This window comes from Brachyhypopomus gauderio, chromosome 4 (genome assembly GCF_052324685.1).
Source record: "Brachyhypopomus gauderio isolate BG-103 chromosome 4, BGAUD_0.2, whole genome shotgun sequence".
Lineage (NCBI taxonomy): Eukaryota > Metazoa > Chordata > Actinopteri > Gymnotiformes > Hypopomidae > Brachyhypopomus > Brachyhypopomus gauderio.
In genome coordinates this window covers 7,522,806-7,547,678 of record NC_135214.1, presented here as the reverse complement: position 1 = coordinate 7,547,678, position 24,873 = coordinate 7,522,806, and the positions used below count along the sequence as shown (strand labels likewise).

The following is a 24,873-nucleotide window of genomic DNA, read 5'->3' as shown; positions in this document are numbered from 1 at the left end:
GTGCAATGGTGTGAGAAATATTTTCCTGACACACTATGGGCCCATTTGTACCAATTGAGCGTCGTGTCAACGCCACAGCCTACCTGCGTATTGTTGCTGACCATGTCTATCCCTTTATGACCACAGTGTACCTTCTGTGCTACCAGTGTTACTAGTAACACCAAAAATGAGTACGCAGAAAAACACCTCATGTCCACTGTGGGCCAGTTTCTCCTTCAAAGGACCTGGGAACCCTGTAAGGATACATGGTATCATGAACTCTGAAATATCAGGACATTTTTTATCAGAATCTCTGCCCATAAGCTGAAGATGGGTTGTCACTGGGTCTTTCAGCAAGATAATGACCCTAAATGTGGCCAAATCTATTCAAAATGGGTCACAAGGCACAAAATCAAGCTCCTCTCATGGCCATCTCAGTCCCCAGACCTCAACCCAGTATAAAACCTGTGGTGTGAGCTGAAGAAGAGAGTGCATAGGAGAAGACCCAGGACTCTGGATGATTGAGAGCATGGACGTAATTTTGATTTCAAAAGTGGGGGGGGGACATGGATTCGTCGCTATATAAATATTTGGTTTTAACCGTAAAAACTGGAGGGGACTTTTGAAAAAGTGGGGGGGACATGTCCGTCCGTCCCCCCCCCCCCCCCCCCCCCCCCCCCCCAATTACGTCCGTGATTGAGAGGTTGTGCAAGAGGAATGGTTGAAGATCCTTCTTTCTGTATTCTCCTATCCTGTGAAGAGTTGTCAGAGAAGATTAAGTATGGTCTTGTTGGCAAAGGGATGTTGTACACACCATGGGTGTACTATAACCAGGAGTCCCAATGATTGAGGAATAGGTCATTTAATGGGAAATAATTATTTCTTAGTCAGGATATTTTTTTCCACTTGAGTTGAAGGTTTCTTTTTCAAAATCTTTTCAGAGTGAGAATTTTAAAAAGTATTTATTTTAAGGCTTTTAACACATTTTAACCAGTGGTGCCAATAATGATGGATGGTGCTATGTATGTATGTATGCCTCTAAATGCTGCATCTTGTAAGTATCCACTGCATAACTTCCCATTTAGTTTGGCTTTTCATAGTTCACATATTGTGGTATTCAAATCACACATACATTTGAGAATTTATCAGAGTTTTAAAATAAGACTTTGATGGTTAATAACGCCCTCACCTGAGACTAAAGTCGAATTCTCATCCAAACATCTCTTGCCTTTTAAAGACAATTCTCCTCGGTCATGTACATCTGTGTTCATTCTTTGTGTGTACACTGTGGCCTGTTATGACTAAATCCAGGTTTTCTAGAGTCTATGATGGTGTTACCAAGCTCCTGCAACACATGTGATTTCTGATACACAAACTTCTCACTCTGAATGGGTGAAAACCTTCAGTATGACAAACTGTATAAACTCTGATTATTACAGGTTCATTGACCACTGGAGTGTATTGTATGGTGCTATTTTGTTGATGTTCATATACATATGTATATTCTTTACTGGTATATTTGAGAATTTATATTTCAATTATGTGTAAATAAATCACCAATAATTTTGTAAATAAGAACACAAAACCCAATAAACAAACCAAAAAACAAAACAAAACCAAAACAAATTCAAAGTCAGACCAGCAAGGTTCTGGCAGAGATTACTGACCAAAGAGGCTATATTGCAGAGAAACTTACATCTCAGTCCTCAAGGTACAGGTCCTATGACAAAGTGACCAACCAGTTACATGGACTACAATATCCAAGACCGGATTTGGGTTTGAATTTGAAGGTTAAATTCCACTGGTATATATGGATGTGGTTCCTGATTCCCTATACCTGCCTCCATGAGCACAAGGCTGATTGGTGCCCACCTGTGCTCAGAGCGGTGCACGCGGCTCTCCTGCCTGTTCTGTGTTGATGAGGTGATTTCTTGCGTTGGCATCAGCAGGTATGAAACGGAATTGTTACAATTTACTACAGTAACAGGCTAATGATTGACGTTTGTGAAATGCTAATTTCACTGTTCCGTGTCTACAGTTTGAAACGATAACTGCTATATCAGCTTAAATGTGGCTTTTCGTAGTTTACGGAAACGAAACGAGAATGCGTTTGTTATAGCTACCCAATTACGCAATAAAAAGCGCGAAAAAAATGACTTAAAATTACTTTTATGTACAGATACTATAATGTGTTCACGACTGCGTTGTTATACTGGGTCTTCATGAATGTAAGTGAGCGTTTACCTTAATGAAGACATACTAGGTTTGAAAATATGCGAAACACTTACAGTAAAACTAGCAATATTATAAGATATTTTTTAATTAACCAACGTGTTTATATGTAGGCTAATAAACGTGTAAAACCGTTGAAACCAAACATTGAAACGATTAATTCTATGTGATTTTCAACTATATTGAATATATAGCAATGTTTTTGCATCGTTCAATGGTTTTTTCCTAGCTCGAAACTAGCTTTACGAGTACAAGGGTTTGTTGTGTTCATTTGTTGTTGTTAGTTCATTTAAGGCTAAAATAACATTTTAATGATCAAAATATAGTATACACGTTTTTTTATTGTATATGTTTGTTTCTCTGACAACGGCTTTAAACATTAGGTTACAAGACAAGCGCCTGCTTTGCCGGTGATGTATGTAAATCACTATGCATTATGTTCTGATGCACGCCGGCGTTTTGAAGATGTATCCCACACGAGCACACTAGGGCTGGTCACCGCGCACGCGTAACATGCCTAACGTTTACATAGTTTGTGCAAACAGATAACGTCTCATTTTTAATTTACATTTTTGGGCTATACAGTAATTCTATTGCAGTGTGAACAGAGAATGGGGAAGAGAATGAAATGAGAGAGAGAGAGAGAGAGAGAGAGAGAGAGAGAGAGAGAGAGAGAGAGAGAGAGAGAGAGAGAGAGAGAGAGAGAGAGAGGCAGGCTAAGGACGAGAGGATAGTATAGTTACTAATTAAGAACTATTTTGGGGTGGGGGTGGGGTTATTTTCTAAGCTTCATAAAGAATATAAGGTTTCTGCTCTTCTGCTGTGCTGTTCTGGTTACTGAGAACAATTACTGAGTTTTGCTCAGATTTTGTTCTTGAATATTTCCATGCGAGTCTGTTCTAGATCAGCACATTGTGGTTCTTGAGCTGAGTGCAGGTCCCATTTCTAGTTGTTCCTCTTTGCTTAGTTTGATATCTTCTCAGGACATCTGGGTTTCTCTTTCATGCTGAGTTCCTTATAGTAGATTTCATTATTTTTAGTTACACGTTTACAGTACAGAAGAGCCTGGCGCTTAACGTTGACCTTCCCTTACATACATGGTCACATATGTTCTAACTGATAAGGAAAGACAACTACTTCCTTAATAGCAGTTACATACCGATCATGCTCACTGATCTGTTACGTTTCCTCATCAAAGAAAGCTTGGAAGTTTCATTTCTATTGTGCACACACTCTCTCCCACCTAACCTGTATAACAGTATACTGAATGCAGTAAAAGTTACTTCTGAGAACTGATAAAAGCAAAATAGATCTGTGCCTTCTTAACGCTCTCATTTTTTTCCTCGTAGGTAATCAAACAAGTCATGTGAAAAACGACATGTCAATGTTGGCCACTAGATGGCGAAATTGGCTGTTGTTTCCTGCAGTGGTATTTGACGTTCTCAACGGCAGGGTGTCAGACTCCGGGTATGAAATGCACTACCCTGTGCAGTTTAGTCCCAGTATGTACATCCCTGTTACCTACGGTGTTTCAGCATTGAGCTCTAAACCAAGGGGTTTCACATCAACCCTCAGGGGCCCTCTTACAGCGTCTTGCTCTAATCTGGTGAAAACCTCATCCAGTCAATCAAGACCAATAGCCAATAATCTGACTCTAGTTTGATAGAAAAAGGAACATGAACAATACACATGCAGTCTGGACATGGCTGTCTCTGAACATCAGGTGGGAACCCCTTGCTAGGTCCTCTTGCAATGTAACGTCAGCGTAATTTTGTTCCAATGCACATGTTAAGGTGTAAATTTGAATGACAGAGTTTGTCTAAGTGTTGAGTTCTGTGTGTTGTGAAACAGACTTAGATCTATTAAAACACCTCCCCATAAGAGCTCTTACGTAGTCTGTTGTTAATGTACCTTTATCAGAAATATATGCATCTGTGATGATTACAGCACCTTGTGTTAACAGGCCAAGCAATGACACCGTATGAGACTACAGGAAAACCACATTATCTCTCACTTCCGTTTGGCTGTGTGATGTCACGGTAGTCGTCCGTCAACGCAGCGCCTTCATGTGCTAGACTCGAGTGTATCCTGTTCTGGGCAGCAGACGTTGTGGTGCAGGGGTGGTGTGTGTGTGTGTGACATACTCAGAATGAGCCTCTCCCGGCCTCCGCGCGGGCTGCAGGCCCTGCTGGCCTTTCTCACAGGACTCCTGTGCAGCGGTGAGATCACAATCTAATCTGACATTTCCACAGACACTTTACTGTCTCTGTGGCTAATAGATTATTTCTTATTTGCTTGCTTAGATCTGTGTTTGCTATTGTATACCGACAACCTTTTCGCACACAGCAGTCCACATCAGAGTGAAGAAATACCATGCAGAAGTTACTGTAACGTACAGGGCATCTGTTGACGCCATACCATAGAATTTACCAAAACATAATGAATTGTTTAGAAGAAACTTTTAACTTGATAAACAATTAAAACTTTTAACATTTGAGTTATATCAATAATCATTAATCATCATTAATCTGTTTAAATCATTAATCACCATTAATCTTTTTAAATCATTAATCTGTTTGATCTGCACAACTGACATGAGCAGAATCTCATGATTTATAGCCAGCAGAGGTTTGTCATTAGATTTGCTACTTTCTGGATGATTTTCATGGGCTAGTTTTAAAGAGCTCATGTTGTTTTAAGTAAATAAATAACTTGGTGTTGGTAGGTTTTTAGGCCCAAAGAAATAAACTCCTGTGTGCTGTGAAACCTGGTCTGTTATGTATAGCAAAGCTGTGAAATATGGAAACAGGAATTTGAGATATTGGAGATAAAAATGCAAAACTGTTAATCAGGACGTCCCTTTAGCGTAAAAATGCAGAAAATACAATGCAGATCTTTGTCTTATTTTGTGGCTTCGAACAATGTAACACATTTATCATCTAGTCAATTTGACATAAACTACTGAGAACTATAGTGAGTTTAATCCATGTAATAATTTGTAACATTTTTATCTCAAAATCCTGTAACAGAATGAACATTTCGAGGTGGATGTTTGTTTCATCAAACAAGCTCGTGTGTTCCTTGCAGGTGTTATCAGCGGTCAGCGGCTAGTGGAGATGCCAGCAGGTCCACTGTTCCGCGTGAAGGGCTTCCCCATGGCCCTCTCCTGTTACGTCAGCAACTTTAAGGGATCGTCCCAGCAGGACTTTGCTTTCTCTGTGTACAAGGATTCGAAGCAGGAGCAGGAGATCCGTATCATTCACACCTCTGACCCGAACTACGCTTACGCCATCTTCACGAGCAGAGTGAACACCAGAGACGTCGCCATCGAGAGGCTGTCGGGCTCCTCCGCTGTTCTACACTTTGCTTCCCTGCGTATGGAGGACGCTGGAACTTACGAATGCTTCACACCAAACACAGACGGGACTTATTTTGGATCATACACTGCCAGCACAGAAGTGAATGGTAAATGTCCTCTACCTTCTACACATTACAATATGGTTTTAGATCATATACCAACATATGAGAGAGATTGAAGAGGGATTAGGAGAGAAATTATTAGAGAGATTGAGAGATTTAGTACTGTAGTAATTTTTGCTAATATGTACATCTTTTACTTTAGTATACTGCAAAAAATGCAGAAAATCATACATTTCAAACACGTCTATTCCATCCTCAACAGTCATTGAGGACACCCTGGTGGCGTCGTCCTCTGACCCTGCGTCTCTCATCGTCTCTGAGGGGGATCTCCTCCAGCTGAAATGTCAAGTGTCTAGTCACACCTTCCAGCACACTCACCTGTCTGTAACGTGGTACGTGCGTGGCACCGAGCAGACCTTCCCCATCATATCCCTGGACAAGGACCTGACTGTGAGACCAGGGTCATCGTTTGAACATCGTTACCTTTCAGGGCTTATCAGCATAGAGAAAGTAGAAGATACCACCTACAGGCTCAGGATAAGTCAGGTGCAGCCGTCAGACAGTGGGGAGATCTACTGTCAGGCTGACGAATGGATCCTAGATCCTGATCGCTCCTGGATGCGCATTGCCTACAAGAATACCACAGGCTCCAATGTAAAGGTGGAAACTCTGAGTAAGATTAACCATTCCTTTTCATCCTAACCATTTCTCTTGACAAGTTACCTTGATGACCAGAATTAAATGATTAGAGCTCAGTGTGCAGTTATTCAGTCCTGTTATTGGTATTAATGCTATGGTATTAATGAATGGTATTATGAGTGGTATTAATGAAGCTGCTTATCTCTTTGTCCTGGCTGCTAGATGTTAATCCAGATGCAGACTCCTTCACCTCTCATATTGAGCTTTTGACCGGTGAAGTACAGGAGGGAGGACCGCTGGAGATACGCTGCAGTGTCAAGGCTCAGAACGTTCAAACACGTTTCTTCTCAGTGTCCTGGCTGAAGAACCAGCTCGAAGTGGCCCAAATAGGACCTTCTGGGGTTTTGACTGTATCTGCTGACTACACAGGAAGGCATAAGAAGGGGGAGCTGAGAGCCATTAAGATCAGTGACAGTGTTTTTGCCCTTATCATCCAACCAATCATGAGTGGAGACCAGGGCCAGTACCAGTGTCGAGTGGGGCAGGAGGAGAGGACAGACAGTGGGCTCTTCACCAGAGGACACACTGAGATCTCCTCTGAGGCGGTACACATCATACCCAAAGGTCAGACACAGGCATTCCTTTTATTATGCTTATATTATTCCTTTTATTATTTAAGTAAAATGTACTTATAAACCATATACAGCATGTAGTATAACTGTTACATATAGTACAACTGTGTTACTGTAATGATTCACAGTTACTACTTACAAGAGTTACTCACGATTAAGCTTAAAGATTGCAGCTTAAAATTGCAGTTCATATGGTTTTTACCAACAATAAAATGTCATATTAACTAAATGTTATTGATTAGTAAAACTGAATTATGTAAATTAAATATGCAATAGCAAACCGATATTGCATGACTGACCACGACGGATTGACACGCTGAGACCGCTCCCTCGAGGCCAGAGATCCAGCCACCTGAGAGAAAAGATGCTTCTTTCAAATCTCACCCCTTTGTCTCTATGGAGATTATTCATCGTCTGCTGTCTGTCAACCACTGATGTGGCAACTATCAGAATCCCTGAGAAGTGTTGATGGTTACCCACTTTTGCATGCCCAGCACCTCTGTCCTTTGTTTGTATATCCTTTGAAGTCTTAACCCTAAGGTGACGACTATCAGCTACCCAACCCAATGTATATTGCCCAAGTGCCCTCACCAGCACATACACACACTAGCGATGAATTTTTAAACTTTTTCAATAATAAAATAGATAATATCCGACTACAGAGTCATAATACATTGCAGCCTAACCTCCAATCCAACCCCAGTAGCTTAGTTATTAGTAACTATGCATCCAAAAATATTACTGAGCTAAATATCTTTGATCCTATATCGCAAAAAGAGCTCACAACACTGATTAATTAGTCTAAGCCTACATCATGTATATTTGACCCAGTTCCAACCCGTCTATTTAAAGACCTACTCCCAGCCATTGCAGGGCCCTTACTTAATATGATTAACTCCTCCCTTAACCTAGGTTACATGCCCAAACAATTAAAATGCGCCGTAATTAGACCCTTGATTAAAAAACAGAATCTCGATCCGCAGATTCTAGCCAACTATAGACCCATTTCTAATCTCCCATTTATCTCTAAAATTTTAGAAAAAGCAGTTTCCAATCAGTTAAACCACTATCTCCAATCAAATAGTATCCATGAAAAGTTCCAATCAGGATTTAGACCAAACCACAGCACTGAAACAGCTTTACTCAGGGTAGTGAATGATCTACTAATATCGGTCGATAATGGGCTCGTCTTGTTCCTTATACTGTTAGTGCAACTTTTGATACTGTAGACCACAACATTTTGCTGGATAGACTAGAAAACACGGTAGGTATTAAAGGAGTCGCACTCTCCTGGTTTAGATCATATTTAACTGACCGCTTCCAATGTGTAAGTGTTAATAATAAAACCTCTAAATCTGTGCAGGTTAAATATGGTGTCCCACAAGGGACAGTCCTAGGACCACTTCTATTCACACTGTACATGTTACCCTTAGACGAGATTATGCATAAGCATGACATCAGTTTCCATTCCTACGCAGACGACACTCAGCTATATTTATCGGCAAAACCCGATGACTTAGGCGCAAACAGTAAGATTGAGAAATGTGTAGAAGAGATAAAACATTGGATGGCGTGTAACTTTCTAGCACTAAATCCCGATAAAACAGAATTGATAATAGTTGGGTCTAGGGCTGCGAGAGACAAGATACATAATGTAGCATTGAATCTACATTCTTTTTCTATAACCCCCAGCGCAGAGAACTTGGGCGTCACAATAGACCCAGATCTCTCGTTCGATACACATATTAATAATATAACTAGGGTAGCGTTCTTTCACTTGCGCAACATTGCCAAAATTAGAAACATATTAAATATTAGTGATGCAGAAAAACTAATCCATGCATTCATATCCTCTCGTTTAGATTATTGCAACAGTCTCCTAGCTGGATGTTCTGGTAAATTGATAAACAAACTCCAGCTGGTTCAGAACGCAGCAGCACGAGTTTTAACAAAAACTAAAAAGTTTGATCACATTAGACCCGTACTATCGTCATTACACTGGCTGCCAATTAGATTCCGTATTGACTATAAAATACTTTTATTAACATATAAAACGCTGCATGGCTTAGCTCCAGACTATCTTAGTGAACTTATTGAACAATATAACCCAGCGCGTTCACTTCGCTCACAGGACGCAGGGTTATTAACTGTTCCTAGGATCAAAAAGATCACAGCAGGTGGAAGAGCCTTTTCTTTTAAAGCTCCACAATTGTGGAATAATCTTCCTGCCTCTATTCGAGACTCAGACACAGTCTCAATGTTTAAAACTCGATTGAAGACTCATCTGTTTAGTTTGGCCTTTGATTAATCTGTTACATATTTACTACATCTCGTATCGCTGCTCCGACACGGAATGAAAGCCTGGCGTTCATCAACAGACATTTACAGTGACAATATCATAACCCAGAACTTTCATTTTTACCTTTACTTAGTCTGATTGTGTGATTTGTGTGTGACTTGTGTATTTGTCTGCATTTTGTGTAATTTGTGTGTTAACGGGCCGCCCAATGGAGGATGGGTTCCCTTTTGAGTCTTGGTTCTCCCGAGGTTTCTTCCTATTCCCCACCATCATAGGGAGTTTTTCCTCGCCACTGTCGCCTTTGGCTTGCTCATTAGGGTTCTGGACACGTAGTATTGTTAACCTTTTAAATCCTGTAAAGAGCTTTGTGACAACATGTGTTGTGAAAAGTGCTATACAAATAAACTTTGATTGATTGATTGATTGACCTTCATCCCACAGTGACCCCTCCTTAAACTCCTCTTCCTCCTCACCTTCATCCCCCACTTACCCCCCTTAAACTCCTCGTCTTCCTCCTCCTTCCTCCTCCCACATTCCACAATGTATATAAGGTCCTCCCAACTAGACTACTGTAGAACTGGTCGTGATCCACCTTATGTTACATGCTCTGTGTGTCAATAAACTTGTCAACATTGAAGCCGTCCAGTCTCCTGACTCCTGAATCTGATTCCTGAAGGCCGAATTTCTAACACACCCTAGAGCACAACCTCTGAACTCCTGCAGGGCATGTTCATGCCTACGGCTGTAGGGCCTCTTTGAGGGGGGGTGTCTGGCCGGACTGACTGTCGTCCTGGAGGCTGACGATGAGAGTTACTACAGCTGGGCACTTGGAACAAGTGTCAGCTGCTCTTCAATACGTGATGTTTACACTCTCTTCTCCATGACCTACACCAATGCACACAGGTCCGTGTCACTTTTACAGTGTATTATTAATCCTGCACATGGTGAGAATGCTGCAACCTCAGACTGCTCTCATGCAGGTGCACACAGACACAATTCAATCTTGTAGTAGATTCGTGTTCCATGCCGTGTTGAGTTTGGTGCTCTGAGGTTAGACTAGTCGGAGTTCAGCTGCCATTGAGTCACATGCACAAGCATATGACCACGGCGACCATCCACAGTGTGGGCTTTATTATCTGGACACTGTTTCAAGTAAAAGCACTGGCCTGGTGCTAGGGAACGCCCAATAGGATGTTGACCCAAGAACAGAGCTGATATGCAAGATGCAAACTCTCTTCACTGCTGCATGTTGGGACATTTTTAAACTCCATTTAAGAGTTTTATTACTGTTTTTAATTGTTTTGGGGAATGTTTTTAGAATATAAATAGATCAGCTGAGTGAAATGTTTTATTTCTTTTTTTGCAAAGGACCAGTGAGGGTTTTTTCTATGATTCACAACTTCAAAAAATAGGCAAGACAAGAATCTCATCAAAAACTGATAACATAATAAAAGTTTTATACCCATGAGTTTGTCACGGTGACAGCTCCTGACCCTTCCCTGTGGGCGTGTCGTTATGTTGTCTGCATGCAGTTATGCCCATGTTTGTACTTCCGTGGGTGTGGGTCGTTTGTGAGCGTGTTCGTAGTCGCATCTGTGCCTTGTCTCGAGATCACGAGGGCATGTGTTTATCACCTATATAATGTGCGTTCGCGCAATGTCTTGTGCTCGTCTTTGTCCTGAGTGCGTACCTGCGTGAGTGTTCATGTGTGCTTGCATCAACGTTCCGGACTCCACGTGTTTGTTGTGTGTGGAATAAACTTCTGTGTTCACTGTAACCGTCGTGGTGCCTGTCTCCTCATCCACGCGTTACAGAGTTGGCTTGAGCTCCGTGTGTCCTGGTTTGCCCCATTATTGTTGTCCTCTTCGCTGAACAGTGTTTGTCTTTTCCCACTTGTTTCACACTTTTCCTTTTTGTTTTTCCTCAATAGTTATCCATGGGTCTGACCCAAAACATAGTGAGATGTCTACATGGACAGCGTTTTACGTCATGGTGCATGCTCCCGAAATGTAGCTTGTCCCAATTGGCTAGTTGCGTAAGACGACGCTGCCGGTTTCCGGTCTACGGTTGGTAAGCGGAGGCATTTCCGCTTCTCTACGTCGGTCAGCAGGCAGTATGGCTTTCTATACGTGATGCCTTCAGGATTTGCCGAAAATAACTATAAACGATGTTCAGAGAATCATTCAGGCTTCGCAGGGCTCTCAAGTCTCACGCATTGAGCGTGTGACACACGCATTTGACCATCTTCACACGCCACACTTCCGATTTCACACGGCGAGAAAAAAAATCTATTTTTTTTTATTTACTATTTTAAATAGTTTATTTACCTCCGATCCATATCAATGTCGCCCTCCACTTGATCGCGATATACAACACCCCCCGCTCAACAACTCACGTTCGCCACACCCCCCCCCCGGTCAACAATTAGCGTTCGCCACCCATCCCCCCCCCCCCCCCCCCCCCCCCCAGATTTACGCCTCGAGTTACATCGACAATTGCGAAGGTAAGTGTATTTATCTAGAGAACTAAGCTAGCTAACTCATTAGCTCAGTAGCTAGCTAAGCTAACCATATCTCCCGTATGTTAACTTCCACAGATGATTTGCTTTCTTGGAGATAACGTTGTTACGTAACTTTGCAATATAGCTGTTGAATAACTTGACTAATGTTGTCCAGTGTAAGTGTGTTGGTGATAACATTATATTGTTCCCAGTATCAAATAAAGATCCAGGAACAGGGAGAGTGAGCGTCCGAGCTACCTGCCATAGGTCTATGAGGAAGCATGAGAAACCTCACAACCTCAGAGTAGGATGGAAGATAGTTCAGTTGTTCAGCAGTTCCAAGGCAGTTCTTTTCAAGCTATGTTATGGGGGTTTTATGTGGCTATATATATATATAAAAAGAAAATATATATAGAAATATATATAGAAAGTGTTTGGCGGCTGTTCTTTGCCGCATGTTTGTTTTTATGTATTGGATTGTTGTTCAGTTGTACAAACTGTATTTTAACTTAATTTTGAATAAATTAAAACACTAAAACAGTGTTCCAAATATACTATTTTATGCAACTTATGTTAAAACCACTAGATACTATGATCACTCAAAACAATTTGAACAGCTTTCCTATTGTTCTGTTTATGTAAAAACCGATGAGATATTGTTGTCTACTATGATTGTAACACAACGCCATTTTCCTTTTAAAAGATTGTCTTTGAGGACTCCTCCCCTGTGCAGCTGATTGAAGCCGAGTGTTCATGTGTAGCTGGAACAGCACTGTGTAACCATAATGTTGCACTGCTGTACCAGACTGCACACTACTCTCAGCTCAATCTTGCTGCTGTTCCCCCAGTCCTGAGCTGTACAGAGACAGAGCAATGCTGGCACAAGCCGAGAATCATGGTAAGTATATCCCAGTAAGATACCAGAAAAAAACACATTTTACAAAGGATTTACTATCTGTTTTACAGAATACATATTGGCCATTTTGTTATGTTAGAAATACCTGTAGTCAGACAATATGTGGCAGAAGCACAATGTAGCTGAATTACCAAGTGTTACCAAGTACTTTTTATGAAGCCCATTTCAGTTTTTTAATAATGTTTTATTAATCATTAATAGGGTTTGAAGCCAGGTCGGGTCAGTGACATGGTTGTGATGTCAACCAAGCCAAAGCAGAGAACTGTTGTTAATGGTGTAAGGTAAGTATTTACTGTTATTTTACACAGTCGAGTCACAATATTATAGACACTTCCGAAGTTCTACACCCATTTTTGCATCTCCACTGATATTATAGGACACTGTAGTTCTATAATTACAGACTGTTGTCCTGCACCCGTTTCTCTGCATATTATCACCCTGCTCAATACTCAGGACCCCATAGGATAGACCACCACAGAAATGGATGAGGATGATATTCTGTAATTATAGAACTACAGTGTTCCTATATGATCAGTGGAGCTGAAAAAATAAACAATGAGTGTAGAAACAAAGAGGTGGCCATAGCATTGTCACTTGAATGTATATAAATTGGTATGGAAATAGTCTTTTAGCTTAAAATTTGTCTAATTTAAAGTGTCAACTGATATTTTAAACAGGAGCACACTTTACAAAGCTGTGCGGGGGGAGCTGCCTGATCCTGATGTCCTTAAAGTGGATGAGGCTTATAAGGATTTCCCAGCGGACATTGCGCCATTGATCACTATGGCAATTAGTGCTGATGTCCCACTGGTTGACTCTGCGTGTGGTCAAGTTCAAGAAGGCAGTCCAATTTCCTACCAGCACCCAGTACCTGTAAGCCAAACTATCTTTTACCACCAAGATGCCCCTCCACCACCACCTCTACCTGTAGATGGTTACCGTTTGGCACCTACTACCTGCCAGTTTGTTTGCAGTCTCCAACAGCAGCTACATCTGCAGTCCCTGCAAACTACTTTAGATATGGCAAGGAAGGTAGAGGCTGCTACAAGGGAGCAAAGTGTCTGCGTAGAGTGGCATAAAGTCAGGAAGAACAGAGTAACATCTTCCCACTTTAAAGATATTTGCCATGTCCGTGGTTCAGCAGAACATCTCGCCGAGAGAGTAAGAAGGGGTGTGGCTCAAACTGCTTTAATGAAGAGGGGACTGGCATTAGAGCATGACGCCATTCAGGAGTATTGTCGGGTGAAGAACACCAATTACTGGCCCTGCGGCTTTGTGATCCACCCAGATGCTCCATGGTTCGGGTCATCGCCTGACGGGGTTGTGTTTGACCCACCTGAAAACCCACCCTTTGGCCTGCTGGAAATCTACGTTGACTGTAAATACCTGAGGTTGCAAAGTGACACCATGAAGTTGAAACATCACAGCTACTACTGGCAGGTCCAAGGTCAGCTCCAGATTACAGGCATGGAGTGGTGTGACTTTGTAGTGTTTGCAGAAGAGGACATGGTGATTCAGAGGATCTACAGAGATGCAGAAGTTGCTACCATCATTAGAAAGAAGGGCGACTTCTTTTTTTTTTTATGTTTATATGGCAGTTTGCTTAAAGGACTAAACTGTTTTTGAAGTTTTAACCTTTTTAAAAGATGTGTAAAGTTCCAATCAGAGCAGTGTCCTCCACTTTAACTCATGGAGTTCCTAAATGACACATACTGAATATGCTGAGGGCATCGCCAGTGTGAGAATGTGTTTGTTCCATATCAATAGTCCGGACACTATTTATAGAACAGAATGTTAAAATACAAGATAAAATTGTTAGTGTTAATATTTTATATGCATTTATATTACATGTGTATATATATTATAGGCATTTATATTTAACTGATTCAATTTACAATTTTGTATCAACATTCAGAACTCTTTTTTTTTTTTTTTACAGTTCATCAAGCTTGTAAATATGCCATAAACCTTTCATGTGACCAACGGTAATGAATTTTATTGTAGCAAAACTGGTCCATTGCATTCTTTATTGGAAGTAAAATCAAATGCCAACACAATACTATTTTTCACTTTATTTCTTAAGAATAAAGTAGTTTAGCATATTTCCCAGTGTCTTTTTTTACAGTACCTAGAATTAATTATTTACAAAACAAACAAATTGGAAATTGAACATGAACAATGTAACAACTTAAAGAAAGTACAAAGTAAACTCTGATCTCCTGTACATAGAATTAAGAGTTCATTCATTTGCCTGCCCACGCGTTCACCAGTGGCCCGTTTTGGTAGTTTACCAGGAAGCATGCCACACTAAACAACTGATCAATGCTTCCACACACTGACAATGGTATGACTTTGTCAAAGAGCTTGTTTTCTTTAACCCTTCGGATACATCTCTCTACATGAACTCGCAAGCGGGCAATGGACTGGGTCTGCTGGACATCCTCTCTACACATTTGGCTCCCCTTTGAAAGAAAGGCAGGTCGGTAGACCTTGCAAGGAACAAGGCTGTCCACGAGAAAACCCTTGTCCACCATAATTGCAGTGTCGGCAGTGAGGAGTTTGGTGATTCCAGACAGCTTAAAGATTTCCCGGTCGCTCAAAGAGCCTGCATATAATGCAGACACAAAGGTGATGGGACCGTGGGGTGCAATTCCAATCATGGCCTTGAATGTGGTGTGAGATTTGTAAGTGGAAAATACCTCACTCTGCAAAACGAGAGAGGAGGGGGTTTGGCAAAAAATTTCTGTGCAGTCAAGCACCACTTGCGTGTCAGGAAATGCTGAGAATTCGGGTGGTAAGTGAGCCTTCACTTCTTCTTTTGGAATCCACAAGCGAACAGAACCAAGTAGATGGTACAGAAAGTGTGTCCATGTTGCAATAATTCTGCTGACTGTGGTCCGGTGAATACCAAAGCGGTTGGCAAGATCCCTGAGAGGTAGGCCCACAGACAGGTGCATCAGAAAGAGCAGTAGTTCGTCTATCGGTGCAAGTTTCTGTGAAAAGAAATAAGATAAATTTATCATTAGGCATTATTTTAGGTACACTGTGCATATTTAATCTATTTTACACTGTTCTTTAGTGTGTGTGTGAGTAAAATAACTGCAGTGTACTTCAGTTGTTCTACATGTAAAACATCTGAAGTGCACTGCAGTTACTTCACGTGTGTGTGAGAACTGTAGCACATTACATTTTGAACTTTTTTGTGATCTTGACTATATAACTCACTGTTGCTTTTTGTTGAGTTGGCTCACCAACGTTGGCAGAGGCAGCACAGGAACTGGTGATCTGGACCATCCTGGTTTTCACAGCAGGCTCCACCAGTTGCCAAAAGGCCTGGAGATGCTTGTATGATGCAAATCTACAAATAAAATGATAATCACTGTTGCCTTATCGGTACTGTAGGCCTACACTACTGTGACTAATGCACAAGACATGACAACACATTCATACTAGGGGTGGGCATAGATTAATTTTTTTAATCTAGATTAATCTCACTGAAATCTTGAAATTAATCTAGATTAATCTAGATATTAAAATGGTTCATATGCGTGCTACCCAAGTAATGATTAAAAGTCAGTTTTTGAGATAGGGTTTCTTAATACAGAGGGTGCATTAGACCAGGAGCTCATCTCCTGTTTCCAAAATGCATCAATGACTGCTTGAGGAAGCTGTTCTACTTTGATACTTGAAGAAAAAAAACATGCTCAATAAAATGGAGGCTACACAGCAAAAACTGGAGTGTTAAATTTTGAGGGTTAAACATTTCAGAGTTAATTTTCACTCCCAAAGAGTAATTTTAACATTGTTAGATTTAAATGATGTTCAGTGTTGGAGTTATCTGACAGTGTTGATCAAATCAGTGTTAATCCATCTAAATAACTCCCGCAAAGACGTCATTAAACTCCTCCGCCCACTCATTTCACCTCGGCTGGAGAAAGTCGGCGCCATTTTCCTCTAGGAGAAAGATGTACACGGTGAGTGTTATTTATTCAGTCTTATTGAAAAGTTTAATTTGATTATGTGAAATGGATTATGTACAATAAAACACCCTCGGATGTTATATACGTACAAAACCTTGATGCCAGGGACCGAATAACAAACGTGTTGAGGTGATTAGCAGTTATTGCTAGCATACCTAACCTAGCTAAGTTAGCAAACTGATAGCGATAGCTAGCTAGCTAGCGCTCCATAATTTGACAGTGAGGATTAAAATAAATGGTGGGCCGTTAACGCTGATTACGGCCCACCGCTAATTAAAATAAATGCATAATTATATTAAAACACCACTTGTCTTTACACTAAGACCAATGTGTGTTTTTATATGCTAGGGTCTTTCAGTTTTAAAAGGTGTAGCATTTATTGGCGCCAGAATGGAACAGCACTGCAGTTTATTGTGGAACAGGGAAAAACAAAATTGGTGAACGTCAATTTCTGAATTTTTTTTTACCAACATTAAAAGGATAGTAATGTGATTTTGATAGCCTAAACTACTGTATCAAGGTGTATGTATTATTAAGCAAGGTTATGTGTGCGTTTCACAATTAATATGTGTGTGTGTGTGTTTATTTTAGGTGCAGGTGTTTCTCCCCAGAGATGTAAAGCAGTATTTCTGGACCTTTAGGGATCTTTTAGGTAGAAGCCCCCTGATGTTGTGGGGTGAGCGGGTCTTGAAGAGTCCCCATGAGAGGTGAGGGCTCCCCTTATGTTCAGGGACTAGTTGTGTTGACTAGTATGTACCAGTTCACTTCTGGTTATTGTATCCTTTATTTAGATTATGTCACGGGTTTTGCATTGGTTCACTTTATTCATTAAATCCTTCATTTTCAATGAGACTGGTGTGATCGTGTCTTTCTTTTACTTGCGCACCATTACTGGTCACATCTGAACTTAATTTCTACAATGGTTTTAATATTCAAAGTTCATATAGTGTTAGAGATGAAAGTTTGTACATTGTACCTTCTTTCACAATGTTGTAGTTCAACTTTGAAGGACCTCAACTGAATGGGAATATATTCTAATTTTAACATTTTAATAGTGTTAATAACTAAATATTTAGGGAGTGAAATTAACTACTGAAATAATAAAAAAAAAAAAGTAAATAACTCAAAGAAAGTGTTACTTTAACTCTGTTTTGAGAGTTAACAAAGTAACTCACCAAGTGTTAAATGTTTTAACTATTTTGAAAGTGTTAATTTAACTCTGCAGAGTGTGGAGCTATATAAACCCTCAGAAAGTGTTAAAATTAACTCTGTGGGAGTCAATTCAACACTGGTCTTTTTGCTGTGTACTCGTGTTCAACGGTTTATTCAGTTAAACATGAATTTGTAAGCCTACATACTGTACATTAAAAGGGGTTGATAACATGTTTAATCAGCTAAACATGATATTTGAAATGTAACTGTGCGTTCACACCGAAAGCGACGAGAGCGACACGGCGACCGGAAGTCATTCATTTTCAATGAGAGTGAGCGACACCCAGCGACGCGGCGCGGCGCGAAGTGAGCGATCTGAGCGACGCGATCAAGTTCAGCTCGGCTCAACTTTATGCAAATGAGCAGTGACGCGCGGCGGCGACTACCAATCAGAAAGTATGTTTGCACCCTCCTCCGAAACCGCACCTCTGACTTTGGTTCCTACTGATTATTTGTTCCGATTGCAAAATGGAGGAGAGATTAATAGTGGCTGTCTCTGGATGTCCTGCACTTTACGATGTGTCCCTGTTTATTTACAGTACAAAATGTTTATTTTTGGAGGGAATACTGTTCATTTGTTAAAAAACATCTGCAATAAATTAGCGTATACCCGATTATTGGTTATGATTTTTTAAATTCCTGTTTGATCTTCGGGTCTGGGGTAAAAAGTTAAAAAATACATAAACATTTTAGGTTTATATACTATATGTGTTTTATACACACACTATGTTTTATACACACACTCCTTTATAATCGTGTGTCCTGTAATCAATAGATTAAAATAAATACTGCGTCCTGCTTTAAAATCGTGATTTGCATATCTGTCACGTGCTGCATGCAGGCGTGATGTTGGACACGCCCCAACGCGACGCGATGCTGGCGACTCGGCGACGGAGAGCGATTTTATCGCTTTCGGTGTGAATGCACAGTTAAAAATGAATTTTCCATGAAGCAAACCTGGCGACTTCGTGGCGGCATCCATGTAAACACACGTACGATTTGTAATTCACCGGTTTGAAAACTCGTTCTCGCCCCAATTTGGTTAAGAATACAGCTGAGCTAAACTATCAAGTTGAAAGTCATCATAGTTTGCTTACCCATTTTGACCCAGTTTCCAACCCAACTTTAAGAATAGATTAACGGCGATCATTTTTATATCGCCCGATAAGAGTATCAAATTAACGAACGCCGTTAACGGCCCACCACTAAATTAAACACATTCTTATTAAGTTGAAAAGATATATAAATAGAACTGATACACAAAGTAGTTAATTTAATACTATTCAAAAAACATGGACCTACCTTGTGTAAAAACGAATGTCTTCATCTGATCCTGCAAGACGATGAAGCCCAAAGCGGGACTGCAGCTGTAACGTTTCAAGCCGGTGTTCCAGTTCTTGTATTCTTTTCCTCAGTGCTTCGTTCTCGTTTGCTAAAGCATCTGCCGCTGCTGAGGTGGTTGGAGTAACACAGTAGTCGTGATCAGGCGCTATCTGCACGTCCATCTCAGAGTCGGAGTCCGGCGCTGCTAAAGCCGGGGAAGGGCATCTCGGCTGGCGTTTCCAAACGTTAAGCCTTGGCGCGGGTGTGCTAAAATTGTTCCAGGCAAAAAGACAAGGCACCGCTCCTCTGTTGAGCTTTCTCTTTCCCCCGGCCGTCACAACAAAGTCACTCGTGTTGAAATGCCTGCTACAGACACGAGTACTTGCAATGGGGCTGAAGTTGTCCCTACGGATCTTTATAAGCCACTGACCTCGCACTTCTGGATCTGCTGGAAATCTGTGGAAGCTAATCTCCGAGTTGTACCGTGAAGAATTAGCACACAGAGGCACACAACAATGAAGATACGTTCTTTTCTCTTGATGCTGGTAGGTTAATCGTTTCTCCTTTATTTTAAAAACACTCATGATTGCTATCACTCTCTACTTCTCTACACAAACTACTACAACCGGAAACAAGTATGCTTACCCCTCGCTACCCGGAAGTTAGAGGCTCCGCCTTGTGCACAGAGCGAATTCTTAAATACTTTAAATATGCTGCCTACTGAGATACTTTAAACCTTGAATGGTTTCCCATCATTCATTGCAAACAATTTTTGTTCTGTTGAAGACGTTTTCAAATGTATGTTACTGTAATTCACTGAAGTGGGCATTCAAGCATGGCTTACTATAAACCCACAGCATATTATACCTTTTAGGTTTTGTTCAGTTTCATGCACTGAGGGATTAGCATTTATGCTAGTGTTCGAAGCCTCAAACTACTGCTGTGGAAAGCCAGCTAGCTAACAAACTTCTTGGCGCAACAAGCTTATCTAATGTGAGAATTAAAATTGCGGCAAGAGGACAGTCCATCAGGCTGAAATGCTGAGGCAACGGAAACTGAAGTAAACAACACTGTTCGCATACACTATGAGAACAAGCAATGAAATTGCTCTGTAACTAGTGTATCAATAGTCTGCCTTATGAACAGAGGCGGACGAAGTACTCAATTTCATTACTTGAGTCAAAGTACAGATACCACTGGTCAAATGCTACTCCGATACAAGTGAAAGTTGCATGTTCAAAATCTTACTTAAGTGAAAGTACTGAAGTACTTGCTTTTAAAAATACTTAAGTATTAAAGTACACCTTCCGTCACATTTGTAAAAAAGTTATAGTTTAAAAGTATTATACAACCTACCAAATCCATTTTGGGCATAATAATCATACAGTCTTTGATAATAATCCATAAGGCATATTCCAATGATGTACATCATTCAGGTAGTGCAGCAGAAAAGTTTAACCTGCACTTTAGTTTAAGGAACAAAAACATTTTCTAAAACCACAATTCACTGATTAGCCTAGCTAGCCTAACCTGTTTAAGCAAATTACGTTACCATATTAAAAGTCAATAATAAAATGACGGTTTTCTCTCTTTGCTAGTTAGGTATTCAGTCATCCAATACAACATTATGCTACAGTCAATATTAACAAAGACAAAGTAAAATTAGCAGTATGGCATCTTGGTAGTCTAACCTTGCTACAACCTTTTGCAGTATGGTTAAAGCCCGCCAACTCCATGCCACCCAACATGCTAACAAACTCTTTTCAAACTAGAAATCACAGCCACATTAGAATTATTGACATTAATTCTACACTGACATTAGAATGGAAACATTATTTGACAAGATTCGATTAACCCACACGGTTTCCCTTATTGATGTTTCCGTAGTTTGAATTACTTGCCAATATAATGTTAACATTATTTATAGTGATCCTAGCAGACCTAGCAGTGGATTGAGCAGACAAAGTCATTTCACTAGCCTTACTGCAAAGCTCCTCTGACTACATAGTCACTTAACAAAACATTTAGGCTGCATACCGTAATATACTTCCTCAGGTGGGACGGTGAATTTTTGTATGCAGTGATATAGTTTGTTTTTGGCAAACAAAGCATGCATTTAAAACGATAGGAATGATTCATCCGTTCAGAAAACTGGAACATTTTGTCGAGATACGGCCATGGGTGCAAAAGAGCATGCCAGGGTTGCCAGCTCTCACGCATTGAGCGTGAGACACACGCATTTGACTGTTTTCACACGCTCTCACGCCACAGTTCCGATATCTCACGCCGAAAAAAAATCTAGTTTATTTACCTCTGATCTATATCTATCAACCACCGGCAATCGCGATATAATACTTAATTTGTGTCCATTTTTCACCGCCCTGGTAACGTTCGCCACCCCCGATCAACAATTTACACTCGCCACCAAGTCCAGGTTCAAATCTCCCTCCAAGCGATCTTGAAAAGTTGGCAACCCTGGCATGCTCCATCACCGCCGTCGTTCATGTTGCTGTTATTTAGGAAAAAAACGACTAGCGACACCGAACTTGATTTTACACCTCACAGACACATCCTTGATTGCTGATAGGCTGTCACCTGTGAAAATACTATCGGGGGAGGGGAGGAGAGTTGTGTGTGGAAGTAACGAGTAACGAGAGCTGGACAGAAATGTAGTGGAGTGATAAGTACAGTATTTGTTATTCAACTGTAGTGAAGTGAAAGTCATAAGTATTTAAAAAAAATCAACTTAAGTAAAGTACAAATACTCAAGAACTGTACTTAAGTACAGTACTTAAGTAAATGTACTTCGTTACTGCCCACCTCTGCTTATGAATATAGATGTCCATTAAAATACTGCCTACCTAGGCAGTCCACTATGTTTTGGGACAGACTGTATTCGTCTCATTCTCTGTGTCTTTGACTCCATGTTCTGTCTCTTTCTCACTCCGAAGTGTCTACTCTACTGTCTACTGATTTTTTAATGAACGTAGCATGGACAGATCAAGCATCAGACAACACAATTTCTAAATTAAGCCATGTGAGATTTAATCATTCTAAAATGTTCATCTATTTTTATTTGTCTTTGCTTACTCTAACAGTAGACGGGCTGATGATTTAGTTGATTTGAATTTTTTTACCCTTCACTTCCATTTATTTTAAAAGTGACGTTTACCAAAAAATTTGAAAACTGAAACAGACATGGCTGATTGGGCAGATAAAAAAGATCACAGAGCAATATGTAATATGTGTATATGTATTAAATAGGAAATTGCCCTCAGGACCTGCAGGTTAATCCATCTGAAAATGGCTGCCTGGTTTGTCAGAGTAAATGTCAATGGAAAATGAGACGATAAAAAGAATCGCACATCATTGCAGTACTCGATAAATACTCGTGATTTATCTGGGATCTTACATGATTTACTTCCTGGCTTATTGGTTTTTGTGGGACAAGGCATTCCAGCTTATGTTTTGGTTTTGGGTTGTCTTTTTCTTTTTACTGGAAATTGCGCCAACACAATGAGCTGGCAGTATTTGTCTTAGTTACTGTTGCTAGTCCCCTCCTTCAGGGATCAGTAACATGAGCTGCGTCTTTGTTGGTTGTGGAGATTTTCTATTAAGAACAAAAGTTTACCTTAAGCCAATGAGCTTTGTACCAAAAATGCCTCGTATGGCAGGAAGACACAAAGCAACCCAAAACGGACTCTTAATTCCCCTTTTCATCCAATATTTGTATTAATGTTGCTTACGTAGAGCTGGGCGGCCCGGTGTCAGACCCCACCTACCCCTCAAGTATGTGTGCCCATTTTACCACTTAGATGAAAGAATGAAGGGGAGCTATCCTGGTCGTGAAAAGAGGGATAAACACAAAGACCCATGGGGACAGCTGTCGGGTAAATGCCTGTGTTCACGTCTGGTGTAAGCAAATGACTGCTAGGCTGCAGTATATCTCACTAACCTCGCTGGGCAGTGTATATCTGTCTGTCTCTCTCACTAACCTCACTGGGCAATGTATCTCTCTGTCTCTCTCACTAACCTCACTGGGCAATGTATCTCTCTGTCTCCCCTTATGTCTCTCTGAGTTGGTAACTTCATGTTTTCAGGGTGACAGTCTTTGTATAGTTTACAAATGTAGTCACTTATGTTGATCTGCACTGTGTTAAATTATGAATTTGTTTCAAAATAACATATTGTAAAGTTCATTCTGCACTCTGAATATACTGTATACTCCATACTGGTCCCCATACTTTGCACCACTGTTGCATGATGGGATGCAGTACCTCAAAGACAGGTCTGATGGCTCTTTGTGGACTGGAATATGTTTTGCTTTCTGCATCAGAATGAGTAGTAGGTAGTAGGCTATTTCGAACGTAGCCATTGTTGTTTTTCAGGCATTCACCTAATAACACTTACCTATAAAACAGTTACTAACCCTTACAGTTCACATTATTTGTGTTTGCTTTCTGATTTAATTCTAAATACTGAGCTCCTCAGACAAAACTGGTTAAGCTATAGTTAATAATTTAGGAATTTAACATCTGTAGTTATACATGAATTTTAACCCTGAAATAGTTGTCATTTGTTCATGAATGTGACGGGTGAGGAGGGAAAATAAAAAAGCAAGCGATCATGCCAGTCTCTGAGAAAATGGAGGATTCAATGGATAAAGAGCACAAGCTCAAAACCCGTCACATGAGCCAAATTAAGGATGCAATAACCAGTAGTCAACTGGTACAAAGACACAACATGCACTCACCAACCACTTTATTAGGTATGCCTGTCCAACTGCTCATTAACGCAAATGTTGAATCAGCCAATCACATGGCAGCACCTTAATGCATTTAGGTATGTAGACATGGCCAAGACGATCTGCTGCAGTTCAAACCGAGCATCAGAATGGAGACGAAAGGTGATTTAAGTGACTTTGAACGTAGCATGGTTGTTGGTGCCAGATGGGCTGATCTGAGTATTTCAGAAACTGCTGATCTACTGGGATTTTCATGCAGAACCATCTCTAGGGTTTACAGAGAATGGTCCGAAAAAGAGAAAATATCCAGTGAGTGGGAGTTCTATGGACGCAAATGCCTCGTTGATGCCAGAGGACAGAGGAGAATGACCAGACTAGTTTGAGCTGATAGAACGGCAACAGTAACTCGTTACAACCGAGGCATGCAGAAGAGCATCTCTGACACACGTTGAACCTTGAGGCGTATGAACTACGGCAGCAGAAGAACAGGAAGAACAGGAGCTGAGAACAGGAAACTGACAATAGAAGATTGGAAAAACGTTGCCTGGTCTGATGAGTCTCGATTTCTGCTGTGACATTTGGATGGTAGGGTCAGAATTTGGCATCAACATCATGAAAGCATGGATCCATCCTGCCTTCTATCAACGGTTCTGGTTGGTGGTGATGGTGCAATGGTGTGAGAAATATTTTCCTGACACACTATGGGCCCATTTGTACCAATTGAGCATCGTGTCAACGCCACAGTCTACCTGCGTATTGTTGCTGACCATGTCTATCCCTTTATGACCACAGTGTACCTTCTGTGCTACCAGTGTTACTAGTAACACCAAAAATGAGTACGCAGAAAAACACCTCATGTCCACTGTGGGCCAATTTCTCCTTCAAAGGACCTGGGAACCCTGTAAGGATACATGATATCATGAACTCTGAAATATCAGGACATTTTTTATCAGAATCTCTGCCCATAAGCTGAAGATGGGTTGTCACTGGGTCTTTC

The 24,873-nt window shown here is 40.7% G+C and overlaps 3 protein-coding genes across 8 annotated transcripts; 2 read left to right on the top strand and 1 right to left on the bottom strand.

The window, feature by feature from the left end:
- The first annotated feature begins 771 nt into the window (after positions 1 to 771).
- LOC143512046 (immunoglobulin superfamily member 3-like) lies at positions 772 to 9,838 on the top strand. 5 transcript variants are annotated; one of them, XM_077001920.1, is made up of 7 exons: positions 772 to 1,928; positions 3,561 to 3,678; positions 3,787 to 3,934; positions 4,175 to 4,430; positions 5,299 to 5,676; positions 5,894 to 6,304; positions 6,493 to 7,169. In XM_077001920.1, exons 4-7 carry the CDS (start codon positions 4,361 to 4,363, stop codon positions 6,963 to 6,965), a joined length of 1,332 nt encoding a protein of 443 aa, XP_076858035.1. In that variant the 5' UTR covers positions 772 to 1,928; positions 3,561 to 3,678; positions 3,787 to 3,934; positions 4,175 to 4,360; the 3' UTR covers positions 6,966 to 7,169. The 5 variants fall into 5 exon arrangements, with proteins under 5 accessions (XP_076858035.1, XP_076858036.1, XP_076858033.1 ...); XM_077001922.1 differs by adding an exon at positions 7,179 to 9,838 and having other exon boundaries at positions 778 to 1,928; positions 3,561 to 3,934; positions 6,493 to 6,894; XM_077001921.1 differs by lacking the exon at positions 3,787 to 3,934.
- A 1,851-nt stretch (positions 9,839 to 11,689) lies between these two features.
- On the top strand, positions 11,690 to 14,660 carry LOC143512047 (uncharacterized). Of its 2 annotated transcripts, none has more exons than XM_077001924.1 (3): positions 11,690 to 12,599; positions 12,828 to 12,898; positions 13,295 to 14,660. In XM_077001924.1, the coding sequence occupies exons 1-3, from the start codon at positions 12,597 to 12,599 to the stop codon at positions 14,241 to 14,243; spliced, it is 1,023 nt and encodes a 340-aa protein (XP_076858039.1). In that variant the 5' UTR covers positions 11,690 to 12,596; the 3' UTR covers positions 14,244 to 14,660. The 2 variants fall into 2 exon arrangements, with proteins under 2 accessions (XP_076858039.1, XP_076858038.1); XM_077001923.1 differs by having other exon boundaries at positions 12,819 to 12,898.
- Positions 14,661 to 14,839: 179 nt separating this feature from the next.
- Positions 14,840 to 19,804, bottom strand: LOC143512045 (uncharacterized). Its single transcript, XM_077001916.1, has 3 exons — positions 19,112 to 19,804; positions 15,843 to 15,975; positions 14,840 to 15,610 (listed from the first exon to the last, which is right to left on the bottom strand). The coding sequence occupies exons 1-3, from the start codon at positions 19,714 to 19,716 to the stop codon at positions 14,861 to 14,863; spliced, it is 1,488 nt and encodes a 495-aa protein (XP_076858031.1). The 5' UTR covers positions 19,717 to 19,804; the 3' UTR covers positions 14,840 to 14,860.
- Between the last annotated feature and the right edge of the window lie 5,069 nt (positions 19,805 to 24,873).